At 39.7% G+C, this 17,916-nt stretch overlaps 1 protein-coding gene across 7 annotated transcripts in view; it reads right to left on the bottom strand.

The window, feature by feature from the left end:
• The window catches only part of LOC139471808 (actin filament-associated protein 1-like 1), a 127,648-nt gene that overhangs the window by 17,322 nt on the left and 92,410 nt on the right, over window positions 1-17,916 (bottom strand). For 4 of the 7 annotated variants that reach the window (XM_071254301.1, XM_071254303.1, XM_071254298.1 and 1 more), the window contains exons 8-11: window positions 15,984-16,121; window positions 15,016-15,111; window positions 14,119-14,148; window positions 11,046-11,216 (exon numbers count right to left, since the gene is read on the bottom strand). In XM_071254301.1, the coding sequence (XP_071110402.1) occupies window positions 11,046-11,216; window positions 14,119-14,148; window positions 15,016-15,111; window positions 15,984-16,121 (435 nt within the window). The remainder of the gene's footprint in view (window positions 1-11,045; window positions 11,217-14,118; window positions 14,149-15,015; window positions 15,112-15,983; window positions 16,122-17,916) is intronic. The other 3 variants (XM_071254304.1, XM_071254300.1, XM_071254305.1) reach the window with 3 other exon arrangements.

Genomic DNA, 17,916 nt, shown 5'->3' with positions numbered 1-17,916 from the left:
CCAAACAGTGATTTATTAAATCCTGATAATCTGACTTTAATTATTTGTTTTAACAAAATAAAAGTGCACAAATATGTATCTTGAACAAGATTTCAAATGATAGTTAAGATTTATCAATCTAACTACTGATCCATGCCTACATTCTGACATTCTGTCACCATGCAGGATACTCCTTCCCACACACAGGAGCGTCGTCATCACTGGGCAGGGGAAAGGGGTTTAGACGTCACATTCATCACTATTGCATTTACATAGTTACGAGTGTGCATGTGTGTGCATGCGTGTGTGCGTGCGTGTGTGACATATTTTGGTATGACCAACCAGGGATCAAGCCACCTCCAGGCTCTGGGCAGACACTCTATTCACAAGACCATGGAGACACAGACACTGACACATGATGCCGCTTCACCGGCGAATCTCATAAAGAATTCATCAAAAGAACTATATCACTAATTAATGACGCACAGATTAAAACTAGAACTGACAAAATCTTTGGATGGAGGTGATGTAAGTTCCTAGAATACTGTCCCAGAACTATCAATTGCTTCTCTTTTTAGGTAATGAGGGTGTTAAAAAGCAGGATTGCTGTCTACATTATTCATGAAGATAAATAGCTGTCATTCTACCATGAATTTGGAAAATACTCAATTTTGATTCGACAATCAGAGGTATCAAATCTCATTATTGTGATTTGATACCTCTGATTGTCGAATCAAAATTGAGTTTATACCCCCTCTGATTGAAACAGCCGATTTGACACCTGCATCACCGAGGAAGCTAATATCTTCAGAACAGTACTTCATTTACAATCATTCTCAGTAGGCATATCTAAATAATTACATGTACAATCACAGGCTACAAAATGCAAAGTTGCTGATACTACAACTTTCAAAGGATATGTGGCAATACATGTCATGCAGAAAACATGATGCACATTTTGTTCCAAATTTAGTTTAGCGCAGTTAAACCTACAGGTAACCAAGCTCTACATTGAACACAGTATGTATATCTCCTTATTTATACTTGGCAAAACAACACCACCCTTTAAATGGTTAAAATAACCCAAAACGTATCGCATAAACAAGTTGCAGCTGTCTTCACGTTTTTATCTTTTTTAGACACAGTATACCGACTCCAAGTCGACCAGTCCTTGTTTCAGCCCCTTTATGCTGAGCGCAAGGCAACGTAACAACAAGTTTCATCTTTTAACGTCTTTTGGTATGACGCGGCCGGGGATCAAAATCCAGGACCCTCTGCTCACCGGGCAGACACTCTACCACTAGACAATGCAGGCGGTCCAATCTCAAATAATCTAGCACGAAACCAACAGTGTGTCTGATGAAGGCCGGGAGGCTAAAAGCTCGACAGTGTATACATATATGTATCTATTTGAATCTATTTCTCTTAAGGCAATGAACACAAAAGAAGACCAAATAAACAAACAGTAAATGGCCATTTGTATTTATGCTGCGAGTGCCGATTTATTACTACGACGTATTCCATCATGATGATGAAAGGAGGTGAATTAGTAGCAATTATTGTGCGTGTTGTACATTATTGACAAAATGTCAAGCACATAATTATCTGCAGAATTAATTACTGAGCCAGTAATAGGATGATTACGATATAGCCACATGCATCAACTACAAGAACATGTGTTAAAACAGATTGGATTGTTCACGATTTCAAGATTTAGTGTAACCACAGCCACCTCCTCCCAGCGATGTCCTGCCCTTACACTAAAAAAATATTCAGTTGATTGGACAAGTTTTCATTTGTTTTTTTCAAAGGTGTGTAAATTACACGATGCTTTAGTAACTGTAGTGCTAACTGAGAGTGGTAACCGTACACTGTTAGCCTGGTAAACGGCAGGGAACTGGAGCTAGCAGACAAAGGTGATGTTTCAGGGAGTCCTAGAACTGCCATTGCCCCAAACACAGCCCTCTCCAAACTTCCCTCACTACAGAATGTGTTCTTGGGCTCATCAGAGCCAAAAGAAAATGATGATTGCTTCATCTGTTGTTTGTTTGTTGTTAAAAACCGACTCAGCAGCCTGCAAATAACCCAATCAGGAGGAGACAGTTTGATACTGAGCAATGATCAGGACAGGATGACATGCTCTCATCAGCAAATGGCCAGAGTGGGAAGGTCGTGAGAAGGTCATACCAAGGTCTAAGAATGCACGTTTGTTTAGAACAAGTACCATCTTTTAACATCTTTTGATATGACACAGCCCAGGATTGAACCACAGACCTTCTGCTCTCCAGGCAGACACTCTATCAGCTAGACCATGGATGTGGTCAGGCAGTGAAGAACCATTTAACAAAGCAATCCAAATACCGGAGGAAAATAATGTTAAAGTCTTTGTGCTAAGGTGGCTTTCATTAACAGTTTCATGTGATCTCAGCACCATGGCTATCATAACTCCAATACAATTTCATAGACTTACACCAGTCATATCTCTAAAATCGATTTATGAAAATATGTCCTGCATTTTGGTCTCGAACACCAGATGAGTTGATAAACTTCTGTACCAATTTTAATGCATCCCCTGGGTAAAGTCACAGATAGCCAATGTGGAACGTTACAGGTGTTCTATGTCATCAGTTCACTGTTAACCCATCTTAAGGAATTGCCTGAAGCTACACGTGTACAAACATCAAAGAAACTATGATCCTGATGACAAGCCACGATAGAGAAATCTTGTACAAAATAGTCTGAATGTGTCTGAATCAGACATGTAAACACTTCATCATATTTGACTTGCATTTTTTTCAGTGACCTGTCAAAGACCTTAAAAATTTTCCCCAAACGACCTAAGCTTCATTGAAATACTTCAACAAAGGTTTGTGAATTATCGATAAATAAGTACACAAAGATCTAAACATAACTTTTACTAACACGCTTAAGCAAATACAGTAGTCCTCTATGGGACACTGGTCTCAAACAGATGCCGGCCGAGTCTTAAACAGAAGATGGGTATCACATAGAAGTTCAGTCTCTAATAGTCCCAAATAGAATTTTGAAACCATCGATACAAATCAATCAGAAATAATTATTGTTTATATCGAAACACAATCATGATGATGAACTGTCTGCATTTTTCAATGGTTTTAACTGAGTTTCTGAGGCTAGTATGAACCAGTTTTCATAATGCATGACATGTTCATCTAAAGCGCATGGCAACGACACTGCCCTGGTGTAGGGCTTGTTTCAAAAGCAAAATTTGACGGACTTTTGTCAAGTTTGATTTGGCCAGGTGATATTGAATTACAGATTTTCAGGAGGGCAGCCAAGAATTTGCTCATTACTATTAATCCGTGAACATTATTAAGTTTACTTAAAAGAATGTGGTTATAAATATTATGATGAAACACTTTGAGAAGCCCCCTTTCATTAACGCCAGGTGTTGACACACCTGTCATTTGACTGAAACCACAGTCTTTATCTGGTAAGTATATTCATTGGTTAGTTTTTTTATAAGTTTACAGAAACTTTTACGTCAGCTCAAAACTCGATAGACTCGTCCAAAAAATACAAGAAGGCACGAGCTGCAACAAATGAATCATAAGGTCAGTAACACAATGTATTAACAGTATTAACTGGACTATAGTACACACCCACTTCTTGGGTCACCTTCCACCTGTCCCTCTGACAACAGTCCTGTACTGGAGACCTCTCAGTGTGACCAACCAATACACATCTAGACCCCTCTGACAACAACCGTGTACTGGAGACCTCTCACTGTGGCCAACCAATACACATCTAGACCCCTCTAACAACAATCCTGTACTGAAGACCTCTCATTGTGACCGACCAATACACATCTAGACCCCTCTGACAACAACCCTGTACTGAAGACCTCTAACTGTGGCCAACCAATACACATCTAGACCCCTCTAACAACAATCCTGTACTGAAGACCTCTCACTGTGGCCAACCAATACACATCTAACCCTCTCTAACAACAATCCTGTACTGAAGACCTCTCACTGTGGCCAACCAATTCACATCTAACCCTCTCAAACAACAATCCTGTACTGAAGACCTCTCATTGTGGCCAACCAATACACATCTAACCCTCTCAAACAACAATCCTGTACTGAAGACCTCTCACTGTGGCCAACCAATACACATCTAACCCTCTCTAACAACAATCCTGTACTGAAGACCTCTCACTGTGGCCAACCAATACACATCTAACCCTCTCTAACAACAATCCTGTACTGAAGACCTCTCACTGTGGCCAACCAATACACATCTAACCCTCTCTAACAACAATCCTGTACTGAAGACCTCTCATTGTGACCGACCAATACACATCTAACCCTCTCTAACAACAATCCTGTACTCATGACCTATCGTCACTGCAATCATATGACACAGAGGTGAGGTGAGGTGAAATGGGGTTTAATGTCGTGTTCAACATATGAGGTAGACATGCTAGCTGAAATATTTAAATACGAATCCACTCCTGTGTGGATCTCAGCTATATCGCCCCGCTGAGATAATACAGATGATTCACGGAGACATTTTCGACAACTAATGAGATCTAATTTCATAATGACATATCGACACAGGAAATAAACAATCTGTCAATGTTGCCACAGAGACTTTCTTTCATCTGGAGGAAGCGAGTGTTGTCTGACATGGACACATAAAACACACAGATTGTGACTAATCCCCTGGATTGTTCCAGCTAATTGTTACTGATCCAAGCAGTGACCAGCCGGCAGGCCAAGGATTGGATAAAACGGTCAGTTGATGGATTATCTGCTGTCTCGGCAGTTTTTCGAACACGTATGACAATCTATTTTCAATGGACACATTTTATTCCATGTTAAGTGGAACGATTGGGAAACCTTGCTAAAACCTTCAGATTCTAACCCAAAACTTAGAACCAATTCTCTGCCAGCAAGACAAAGGCCTAATGTAGTCTACATGTGCAAATACTTCATACTTTCAGAAAAGAAAGGATTTGCATGACTCCACAACCATAATTTGAATCTACTCATTAGAATCAGCCAAGGGAGGTGATCATGAGAGTAAGCGTTGTGAAAGGAATGTTCATGTTGCCATGGAAACAGGTCAAATGTGAGCAGTGGTCGGAGGTATGACATTCCCAAATTTCAGAACGCAAAGAACTTTCAATGCATCAGGAAAACCAAGATTACATTTTCTGAAATAAATAAACAAATACACAAAAATGTTGTTAGTCATGGCCTTGACCTGTCCTAGATACAAATGAAATGAAGTGAGTGAGTGTGTTTCAGTTGTATCACAGTTGTGTCAGGTAAGGTGAAACTGGGTTTAACGTCGCGTCCAAGATTATTGCACTTATATAGCGAGGTGCATGCACGTGTATGTGTGTGTGTGAGATACCATGCCGCAGTTTAACATGAATACCCCACTCAGACACAGTATACTGACTCCGAGCCAACCAGTCCTTGTTTTAGCCCCTTAATGCCGAGCGCCAGACAGGGTAACAACAAGTACCATCTTTTAACGTCTTTTTGGTATGACGCGGCTGGGACAATTGTGTCAGATTAATGTTGGGGGAAAGCCTGAAGTGATGCAGGTCATAGATGTGTACCGCCTCAGCTGAAACCCACAAGCACAGGTATGGTGCTGACAAACACAGAAACATGTTCACAGCAATTCTGGGATTTGAACCCACTACCATAGTGTTTCGTCATGCCTAAGGGGCACAACCTGAGATCTGCACAGAAAATTGCAACTGGGCCACCCCTGAACCAACACATGGAAAGGACACAAGTGAACCTTGACCTGAACAAGATTATCAACAGATGTGACAACGTACACAGAAAACTAAGAAATCAATAAAACACATAGTTTATCTATTGAAAATGAGTAAGTCCAGGAGGATTACGATCACTAAATTTTCTTAACACATCAATCATAATGTGCCGGGCAATCTCATCAATCAGTCTCCTAACTCTCACTATACAAACTACCGTATTTGACGTAATAAGCACTCCAGGCACTTAGGAAATAGTCAACGAGGTGAGCTTATTTATATCATACTCAACAAGTTCCATCTGTTTTCAAAGATCCTGCGGTGGGGAACAAACTGGTTCTAATGTCAATGAAACAGAAACTATTTCAATAGTTACTCTGCAATTATTTCCCAAAGTTGTGTGCTGCTGTTTTCTGTACAAAAATCTGTAACATACACAAGAGAATAAAGACTGTCACGTACATTTTCATCTTAGTCGGGAGCGCTTACAAAGATTACTTCCAGACTGGCGCAGGGGTTGGTCAGGGGGCACATTTCGGAGTGAGTGAGTTGGATTTAATGCCGTTTTTAACAGTATTCCAGTTACATCACGGTTAAATTCCAGTTACATGTCAGCTTAATGTGGGAGGAAAGCCCGAAGTGATGCAGGTATTAGACGTTTACCACTTCGGTGAAACCAACGAGCATGGGTATGGTGCTGACAAACCTAGAAACATAATTAAGGCGAACCGGGATTCGAACCCACAATCATAGGTTTCCGGCGTGCCCAAGGGACGCAACTCTGCACAGCGAATCGCGGCGCCTTAGACGACTGGGCCTCCCGTGCCCCCGGCACCTTTTGGAGGAGGGCGTGCGATACAGTGAATACGGTACCCGGGATGACAAGCAATACTGACTACCACACACAAGCAGCCTACATTTTCTCACACACTGTCTGTCTATGCAGGGACTGTATATGTCACACTCGGGTTGACTCAACTCACGGCAACGCCTGAATGCTTGCCCTTTTTTCAAAGTCTCATGCACGTGTAACAAACCTTGGGGGAGAGGGTTCAGCTTTTTATCAATGTGTACCAAAAAGATATGAAATTGGAGATAAGAAATCTGTGTGTGTGTGTGTGTGTGTGTGTGTGTGTGTGTGTGTGTGTGTGTGTGTGTGTGTGTGTGTGTGTGTGTGTGTGTGTGTGTGTGTGTGTGTGTGTGTGTGTGTGTGTCTGTGTCTCTGTGTCTGTGTGGGTGGGTGTGTCTATGTGGTAAGTCTGTATGTCTTTATGTGTGTGAGTTGTGTGTTTTGATGGTGTGTGTGCAGGTGTGTGATCGAGCTAGAGAGTGTGCATGTATTCCTTGAGGCAATATTCCTGGGAGGAATCATTAGACTAACACATAATATCTGAGGAAAACATAGACTTGCCTTATTTTGAGCTCTAGCATTACAATAAGGGATGGGCGACAGGGAAAATAACATGGTTCAGGGACTAAGGGAATCATATGGGCCTTTGGCAAGTGCTGAGTGAACGCACACACCACTGTGCTAGCCAACCCAACCACAGGACAGGAGAACAATGCACAAGTTTCCACACACTGTCACATCACTCTGTCAGTGATGATAACTCGCTGTATGTGTTGATGACTGCCCCACACTAGAGGTTAACCCCTTCTAGCTCATGAACAGCACCTGCAGCAGAAAACAAGGTTAACCCTCACGCTGTGGACTTCTATCTATATCTTCTCTCTATTGTCCCACTGTCTCCTGCAGACAGCCACCCATCCCTCCAGTAAACTGATGGTACATCAACATGTCCGCAGCCAATAGCCATTAGTCAACATTCAACCTGGCCTTTAAAGTCACACTATTTTTAGACGACATCAATCTTTTAACCGTACCTTTAAAACAAAAATCAACCATTTGGACGTCTGACATAAATATTTGTTCACAAATGTAAAATTAAAACAGGTTCTGTTTGTCATTACTGTCAAAATATTCTTTTCTGTGCACTTGTTCGAAATGACAACAGTTTTTGAGATGATCCCTGACCTGATTGTGCAGGAAATGATTCATACTTCTATAAAACAGATCACAATGATGAAACAAATTACAGATATGCTGATCTACCACATCGTCTGCAGCCAGGAGGAACAGCCGTGGCCAGAACAAGCACCAAAGATAACGCATCGTCCAGGATTAGAACTTGCACTTGATTCTTCCTGGATTATTGAACATATTTCCAAATGCCACAAGAAATTAATTATTAGATTTTCACCCCCTCCCTCTCACAATCAACACCCCACCTCACATCCTTCTATTGTCCCAGAATACCTGCCGAGGGGCAAACCATGACAGATGCTCAGATGTGCTCTCCCACAACAACTTTATGACAATCTCAACATGACAGTGAATGATAATGTGTGTACTTGTATTGCGATAGAACTCCAAACACCAGGTGTATGCTCAAAGCACTAATATCAGTGTGAGCTCAATATTCATTCTCAGCTCCATGGGGAGTATACAACCCAAGTTGCCCGTGAGGCACTAGAAGGTTAACTGCAACACTGTCATCTCATCCTACCGGGTACCCATTCACTGCTGGGTGGCCAGAGGAGATCAAAAGAGACTATACCAAATACTTACAATCACTCTATATCTGATTTACAAAACATGAGGGATCAGGAGAAAAACTTATTTGTAATTCTGATCGATACAATAGAGGATCAGAAGAACAATTTCTTCTGCCGTTCGGGCTGCACGTTGCCTTTTTTCTTTCTGTCAGTATATAAACCAATTGTTCATAATGGATGCAAAAATGTCTTCCACATGTGTGTGTTAATTTATGTCACTGAACACAATGCATTCTTCAACATGTTCTTAAATAACATCATACCTCAAATCAAACCCTTCAATTTCGAAATAAATACACACATCACTTCTTGCTATTGTTGCAAACCTGACATCAACATGTCAGGGATCATAGCTACACTGAATACCACGCAAGTAAACACGATCGGCCATCCGCATAAAAGCTGCATGCCACTAACAGGTCTCAATCAAAAGTCTTGTTATTTGTTTTCACAGCAGGGCAACATAAATGTGGTTAAACTTGGACTACACTTCCGATATTCAAGACAAGCAAAACAGATTTTATTTGAAATAATGGCACAATATTCCTTAGCCATTTTGACATTTGCCCCAGGAAAGAACACATAAAACAGACGACTGAAAAGCATCGCGACTGGTGATGTCTGGAAGGCTGATGGTTATGATCAGATAAACAACAAGCCTTGTCTGACGTCTTAGTAAAGTCATATGTGTTCATGTTGATATCATAAGATGAAGATTGGGAATCAGAACCAGTGCAACCAACCAGTCCAAATAAAAGGGAGACAACTCTGAAAAAAACTGACAATGACTGCCGTGAGTCAGCCATTCCACAAAGCAAAGCATGGGAGGCAAAGGATGATTTATTTCACGGATTTGTAATTTAATTTCGACATCAAGAAGAGGAAATAGAGAGAGCTTAAACAAGACACAGAACAGGTGATCTGATTGGGCAACAACTGTCACCTCGATCTCCCTGGTGCATCGATCACACACAAAACTGAATGTTTTTCGGGCACACTCTCCTCAAAAGTGATGAGGGCGGTAGGACATTTTTAATATTATTCATTGAAAACAAAATTGATCATGGAAGAACCATTTGTATTTCCCACCAAGAAAACCAACAAACTCTACTGCTGGGGCATACAGTCAACTCGACTCATATATTTTTAGTTGCACTAAAATGTCTGCTATGCTGGGTATAAAATGATGGACTGATGGTCCAGACACCTTACATTTCTTTTCTTTTTTAGCCTAACGTGCAGAAGTCCGTTCAAAGGTGGACATGAGGACATGAACAGTCAAGAATATGTCTGTGGACACAATTTTGTCAAATCACATTTCCTTGAAGGTCACTGGAACAATTAAGTCATGTACTGAATATAATCTGTTTTCTCCGTCCAAAGCTGAAGTGGATTAACCGAGGAAGGAAATTTATAGATGTCAACTTCTTTATTATGAAAAACACAAAAAAATCTCAAAACTAAGATAAATACAAAGAGATGTGTGCATCAGAACATGCAGTGGGTCAAACTGAAGAAAACACAAAATGCATGGGAATGCATACACCTAATACGCCAACCTGCTCATGCACTAACTGGTGTGATAGCAATGAGGTGATATACATGTGCAGCGCTGGGCAGGACGAGGATGTAAGATGCACAGCATACATACAGACATGGGCAAATCATACCTGGAGGGAAAACACATAGGATGTGTGTGGGTATTTATATTTGTGTGTATGTGTGTGTGTTTGTTCGAGTTTGAGTATGTGTGTAAGAGAGAGAGAGAGAGAGAGAGTGTGTGTGTGTGTGTGTCTATGACTGTGTGTGTGTGTGTCTGTAAGTGTGTGAATCTGTGTGTGTGTCTATGTGTGTGAGTGTGTGTGTGTGTTTCTGTATGTGTGTGTGTGTGTCTGTCTGTGTCTATAACTCTGTGTGTCTATGAGTGTGAGTGTGTGTATGTGTCTGTCTGTCTGTGTCTATGACTGTGTGTCTGTAAGTGTGTGAATCTGTGTGTGTGTCTATGTGTGTGAGTGTGTTTCTGTATGTGTGTGTGTGTGTCTGTCTGTGTCTATAACTCTGTGTGTCTATGAGTGAGAGTGTGTGTGTATGTGTGTCTGTCTGTCTGTCAGTGTGTCTATAATGATATTATGAGCAACGATCCACACGTCAGGTCACAATGACTTGTCACCAAGTCTGACCACTTGATCAATTAATTTGTCTCTTGCAACAAACATAGGTTGCTGTGGACCAATTCTAACATGTAATCGCCACAGGACTTATGTGAAAGCAAACGAAGAAGTAAACAAAGATAAACAAATTTCATGCTGCAGCTAATAATAATAATAATAATAATAGTTAAGCTAAGGAAAGAAGATTCATAACAGAAACAAAAACATCACTCCACTGCAACAAACAGAACACAACAGTCAACCTACAAGTAAAATCTTCCACGATTGAAAGTCACTCCCATGATGCAACTGTTATGAACAACCACGGAGGTCTATGACAAGTCGTCAGTTTGTTAATTTATTCCACAATTATTCGCCACGTCCACAATGCAACACAAAGTATATCAACTGATAATGCATTAGTGTCTCACTGTCTAACTCAAAACGTCATTCCCATGATGCAGTTAATCTTGGACTATCCCACGATGCATCATTCTCGACACGTAAACGTGCATTCTTACTCGTAGTCCCATGATGATGTGATCTATCGGGAATGCCCAGTTGTAGAACAACGTTTTCCAGTCCCATCGGGCGAGAGTCGTTGTCATGTTTAAATTACTTGCCCCTAGTGAAGCAGATGAGTCTAACGTCTTGGATCGGCCCTCAGAGGTACTGTCATCCCATAAACTCATCTTCACCACAAAACAAAATATAATCTGATCAATATTTGTTCTTGAAAGTTGTTTGTTTGTTTGTTTGTTAATGCTGCACTCGGCAAAATGCCAGCTAAATGACGCCGAGCTGTAAATAATCAAGTGTGGACAAGACAAACCAGTGATATTTCGAAAACAATGTCCCACACTATTGGGGTATGAAGAAACACTAGCACTCAAGTCACAGAGCCTAGCCACACGATCACATTGCCTCTTACAGCAAGGATTGGTTGCCGGGGACCGTTTCTAACCTGCAAAAGAGCATTGCGTGATCCATTGCTGACAAAAAGTTGAACTCGGGGTCTACAGGTTAGTGTTTTTAAAGGAATAGTGTTCATTTACGCTCCTGTATAACACAGCAAGGAAACATCAACCAAGTCTGTCAGTGGAAGCACACACAGTTTAAATAAACAAATATCTATGTTTCTTAAAATCACACATCTACAAATAATTAGTTTATAGGATAGCACGCTATACTACTCCTTACCGTCACAAAAGACCTGATTATCAAGTATCACAACGACTCCACACAGAATATTATTTCATTAACAAACCAAACCCAAACACACCAGAGAGAACAATCTAACAAAGATTATATTTATCACATCAAGTATACTAAAGCTTGTAAGTCAATAATCTATATCATCTTTATATAATATTTGTAACAAATGACCTTTACATAACTATCAGTGTCAGTGTAATAAATATCAACACATGTATGCTTGACAATTTTAAACAAATAATGTTAAAGTTCACTCAGGTTACGCCATTATACGCAAGCATAAAGTAGTCTGCTTCACTTATGTTATTATTAACATGTTCTTACATACATTTCACAATTGGATCACATGACTCAAGCAGATTAAACGTAAGCAAAATGTTACCTACTTATGGAGGGTGCAATTAATATGTCGCAGTGCATATACAAGAGTTGGTAGGTGTTATTTCCGTGAGTAAGTAGGCTTTTCATTACTGAGTAGCTACTGTACATTTGAGACACAGTCTGTTACATTCAACACTTGTAATTCAAGAAACTATTTGTAATAAAAGTCAACTCCTTTTTTTAATATGGGCTTTCTAATTTGGGATATTTGCTACTTAAAATGCTGCTGTGTTTTAGATGGAAAACTTTATTTTAATCTCACATCAATTTCTGGTCGTATGAGTTTCATTTGCACTTTTGCATTGATAGCACAGTTTGCATCTTGTTAAACAAATGATGACAACAAACATGGTTTTATAAGATTTGTTACTTCAACTCCATAGGTTTGTATTTAACAAGTTAAGTGTTCAGAGTGAATAAGGAGGCGGCCATTATTGACTGAGGGACTTAGTTTTAAGCGACTTTTTGCAATATTCCACAAATAATGGGCCCATATTGTACCTATGTGGGGAATTGAACCCAGGTCTTTGGTGGTGTCATGAGTGAACACTTTAACAACTTGACTACCTCACTTGGCCTGCACAATGAAAAGTACAACTTAATCCACGTCACTGTCACCAATATGGGCTTCACTCCTTCCTGACACAAAATAAGGATCTATACCGAAACGCCGCATCACAATAAACAAAGTAGTTGTCATCCATACAGTATCTTGTCCTAACAGTTACTTGAAAACTTCTAAGTATGCCATTCAAACAGTTAATTCAAGTCTTTACATTCCTTAACAAAAATATCATAATTTAGAAGAATATGTTTGAAGGTAGGATGTCATCATATTTTGAGAAATCGCTGAATCAACAAATTTCTAATAATGTATCGATATAAATTAATGAATATCAATGCTAATTTAATAATTGACAGCCAGAGAAATGTTTCCATCTATTAAGATTACCATGGTAACGAGAAGTTAGAAAATTCAACTTTAAACATTTAATGTATCAGCCTAGTTCATATTTGGCCCGAAATTGATTGATTGCGGCAATTTTAATCTATACACATTCGGAATAATTAATGTTATTATTAATCAATACATGTATATTGATATATATATCTCGTGATACTTTTATGTAATGTTAATTTTATATTTTTGTTTGTGCAGTGATCAACATAGCCTTTATTAACATTGATGTCTATACATCAGACGTATAAGGATTTTTCTCTTATTTCCAGTTGTCATTTATCATTCAGAATCGTCCATGAACGATCACATTTCTTCTCTGTATCTAGTTACTATTTTCTATCCCAGAATGCAATATTTTTTCTACAGAGCATGCTCAGTACTACGAATGTGACCTCATTTTGTTTTTATATATTAACAACAACAGCCTCGATGTCGTTCAGCTTGTTTCCATTGTTCTCTCAGCTGTCATTACGAATCACGGTCATCCAAGGAAAATCTACAACAATCCTTTGCCACCCTGTTGTGTTATGCGGTACAACTGTTTGTTGCTATCACTGCACAAACTGATTATGGGAAGGTGTGCTAACATATGCATCCCTAGGCTAATTGCTAAATTTAATCAAATTTATTTTGTAAGAAATTCTATGACCAAATTTGAGACATATCCTTACACACAAAACGTCATTCTCATCTCTGATATAAGTTTGTTCCTAAAAGCTTAAGTATTTTGATATACCTTTCACTCTGAAGCAGCCATTGCCTCAAGCTTTCTCAACAACAAAGAGTCCATCAAAGGCAGCTCAATAAAAACCTTTAGTTATGTTATGATTTCTAGTCTGATCGCTGGAAGGATCGAGCCTTTGAACATGAAAGGGGCACCTGCTATGTACATTGGACATCAATCATAATCAGTTTCATCTGTCATACAGGGCCAAGTACTGTAGCTCTTGTTTTATTAACATTGCATTTTTCCTTCTTGAAATAAATGTTATACGCCAGGTTATTTTGTTAGGACAAGAAGCCATCTTGTTGATTACCTTCCTGTTGCGATGACACTTGTTATTTTTCTGTTGAAAATATTTTAGTTGAGAAACATTAAAAGAAATAGTTGGTTTGTCTTTGTTCATTCTTTAACACCACTCAGCAATATTCCAGCTATGTGATGGCGACTTGAAATAAGTCAATCCAGACAATCCAATGATTGACATCATGAGCATCGATCCACTCATCTGAGGTGTGAAGACATGCATTAACCAAGTCACTAGTGAGTGAGTTTGGTTTTACGCCGCTTTTAGCAATATTCCAGCAATATCACGGCGGGGGACACCAGAAATGGGCTTCACACATTGTACCCATGTCGGGAATCGAACCCGGGTCTTCGACGTGACGAGGGAACGCTTTAACCACTAGGCTACCCGACCGCCCTAAGCAAGTCATTAAGCCTGAACATCTACTCGCCTTTTAAGACAAGCATAGGTGTGCTAGAGACTTTGTACCAGGAAGTAGATCTGTTTCCAGATCTTGTTGCATCAGACAGAATCATATTGCCATATTCAGCAAAGTGTTCAAGTCAACAATTATAACTCCAATAGTTTCTGTACTTCAATAATGCACCATTTAACTTATACAAAATATGGTTATGGCTGATTTGAAGTTAATCTGACAAAAAGATCTTGAAATAGAAGCTTTAACAAAAATACAAACGGAAAGTGTTTAAATCTTCGTATTTTTGCAAAATGAAGGGAAACCTGTCCGTCAAAAAGGAAAATAAATTTATCTGGGCTCAAAGAATCTCCTGAACATGGCAACCTATTTCCAGAAAGGACATATGTATGTATATCTTATTGTCGGACCTAGATGGCCAGGAGTTTGTAGAAGTAATGAGATGGCTTCCTGGTGATGAAGCTGCTGATACTGATGAGGTGGACGCTTACCTTGCTGCCATGTTCGCTCTGCTGGGTGAAAGTCGTTCGTGCCAAGTGATGGTAGGGGGTAGGGGGAGGTAACCCTTTGGCCATATTGTTGATGTGCTGTGGAGAAACATGACAACATTCAAGTGCCAGATATTTATCATTTTTTGTGTGTGATTTTTTATTATTCATTTTATGGAATGTAAAAACAGTTTCATTCAATCCAGTGAATGTTATTGCGACCAACCATCCTTACTGCAGAGTACGATGACAAGGATAGGGGTGGGTGGAGTGAGTAAGGGAGGGGTAAACAAGGTGTTTACAACTGTACAGTTGCAACCAGGCATGAAAAAATAGGGCTCTTTTTGCCCTTTTCTCCTTATATTGTAACAATATTACAAATTAGAAGTTTTACACCTGAAGAACCAAACTGCTTTTTTCTAAAAAGTCCATTTCACAAAACCCTTCAATTGGGCCACAATAAATTTGTCTAAACTTTTGTTGATTCACATCAAACATGAATGTTTGATTGTTCTGAAAATGGTGTAATTCAGAGAGGCAGGAACACACATGGCAATTTTCTTGTCTGTAGGTTCTTGGGCACACAATGATGAAAATGTATTAATTTTTATGACCTAAACAGATCACTTCATTGTCCGAACTGTTTGTTTGTTTGTTGTTTAATGCTGCACTCAGCAATATTCCAGCTATATGACGGCGGTCTGTAAATAATCGAGTATGGAGCAGACAATTAAGTGACTGATATCATGAGCATCGATCCAATTGGGATACGTTAACATGCATAAACCAAGTCAGTGAGCCTGACCACCCGATCCCGTTAGTCGCCTCTTACGACAAGCATAGTCCCCTTTTACGGCAAGCACGGGTTGCTGAAGACCTATTCTACCCCGGATCTTCACAGGTATGTCTGAACTGAGGTGTATTTAACGTAATGTTGAAGTGAGATCTGCTGGAAATGTGGCTCCACCTACATCAGCCCACTGTTGCGCCCACTCCTTGAAGTCGACGGCAAAGACGTGGCTGTCACAGTTGGGATGGGTCAACTTGATCTCGTACCCCTTTCGGTTCTCCTTCTCATGCAGCGCAGCCTCGTACCCCGTCAGGTGCACCTACAACACAAAGCACCCTACATCACTGACAGGTCAGCCTCGTACCCCGTCAGGTGAGTCATCTAAGAAGACTTTCACAATCTTGAAGTTAAAGATCTTAACTAAAGGCTGCCTAAACACTCTGGAGAGTTTCACAATCTTGATGTTACAGATCTCAACTAAAGACTGCCTAAAAACTCTGGAGAGTTTCACAATCTTGATGTTAAACACCTCAACTAAAGGCTGCCTAAATACTCTGGAGAGTTTCACAATCTTGATGTTAAAGATCTCAACTAAAGGCTGCCTAAACACCCTGGAGAGTTTCACAATCTTGATGTTAAAGACCTCAACTAAAGGCTGCCTAAACACCCTGGAGAGTTTCACAATCTTGATGTTCAAGACCTCAACTAAAGACTGCCTAAATACTCTGGAGAGTTTCACAATCTTGATGTTAAAGACCTCAACTAAAGGCTGCCTAAATACTCTGGAGAGTTTCACAATCTTGATGTTAAAGATCTCAACTAAAGGCTGCCTAAATACTCTGGAGAGTTTCACAACCTTGATGTTAAAGACCTCAACTAAAGACTGCCTAAACACACTGGAGAGTTTCACAATCTTGATGTTAAAGACCTCAACTAAAGGCTGCCTAAATACTCTGGAGAGTTTCACAATCTTGATGTTAAAGATCTCAACTAAAGGCTGCCTAAATACTCTGGAGAGTTTCACAATCTTGATGTTAAAGACCTCAACTAAAGACTGCCTAAACACCCTGGGGAGTTTCACAATTTTGATGTTAAAGACCTCAACTAAAGACTGCCTAAATACTCTGGAGAGTTTCACAATCTTGATGTTAAAGATCTCAACTAAAGGCTGCCTAAACACACTGGAGAGTTTCACAATCTTGATGTTAAAGACCTCAACTAAAGGCTGCCTAAATACTCTGGAGAGTTTCACAATCTTGATGTTAAAGATCTCAACTAAAGGCTGCCTAAACACTCTGGAGAGTTTTACAATCTTGATGTTAAAGACCTCAACTAAAGACTGCCTAAATACTCTGGAGAGTTTTACAATCTTGATGTTAAAAATCTCAACTAAAGGCTGCCTAAATACTCTGGAGAGTTTCACAATCTTGATGTTAAAGATCTCAACTAAAGGCTGCCTAAATACTCTGGAGAGTTTCACAATCTTGATGTTAAAGACCTCAACTAAAGACTGCCTAAACACCCTGGGGAGTTTCACAATTTTGATGTTAAAGACCTCAACTAAAGACTGCCTAAATACTCTGGAGAGTTTCACAATCTTGATGTTAAAGATCTCAACTAAAGGCTGCCTAAACACACTGGAGAGTTTCACAATCTTGATGTTAAAGACCTCAACTAAAGGCTGCCTAAATACTCTGGAGAGTTTCACAATCTTGATGTTAAAGACCTCAACTAAAGGCTGCCTAAATACTCTGGAGAGTTTTACAATCTTGATGTTAAAGACCTCAACTAAAGGCTGCCTAAACACTCTGGAGAGTTTTACAATCTTGATGTTAAAGACCTCAACTAAAGACTGCCTAAATACTCTGGAGAGTTTTACAATCTTGATGTTAAAAATCTCAACTAAAGACTGCCTAAACACTCTGGAGAATTTCACAATCTTGATGTTAAAGACCTCAACTAAAGACTGCCTAAATACTCTGGAGAGTTTCACAATCTTGAAGTTAAAGATCTCAACTAAAGGCTGCCTAAACACCCTGGAGAGTTTCACAATCTTTTTGTTTAAGACCTCAACTAAAGGCTGCCTAAATACTCTGGAGAGTTTCACAATCTTG

The sequence above is a fragment of the Haliotis cracherodii genome, unplaced genomic scaffold, assembly GCF_022045235.1.
Source record: "Haliotis cracherodii isolate W230 unplaced genomic scaffold, xgHalCrac1.p SCAF_23, whole genome shotgun sequence".
Lineage (NCBI taxonomy): Eukaryota > Metazoa > Mollusca > Gastropoda > Lepetellida > Haliotidae > Haliotis > Haliotis cracherodii.
Note: the sequence above shows the minus strand (reverse complement) of the source record. Positions and strands in the feature narration are given on the sequence as shown.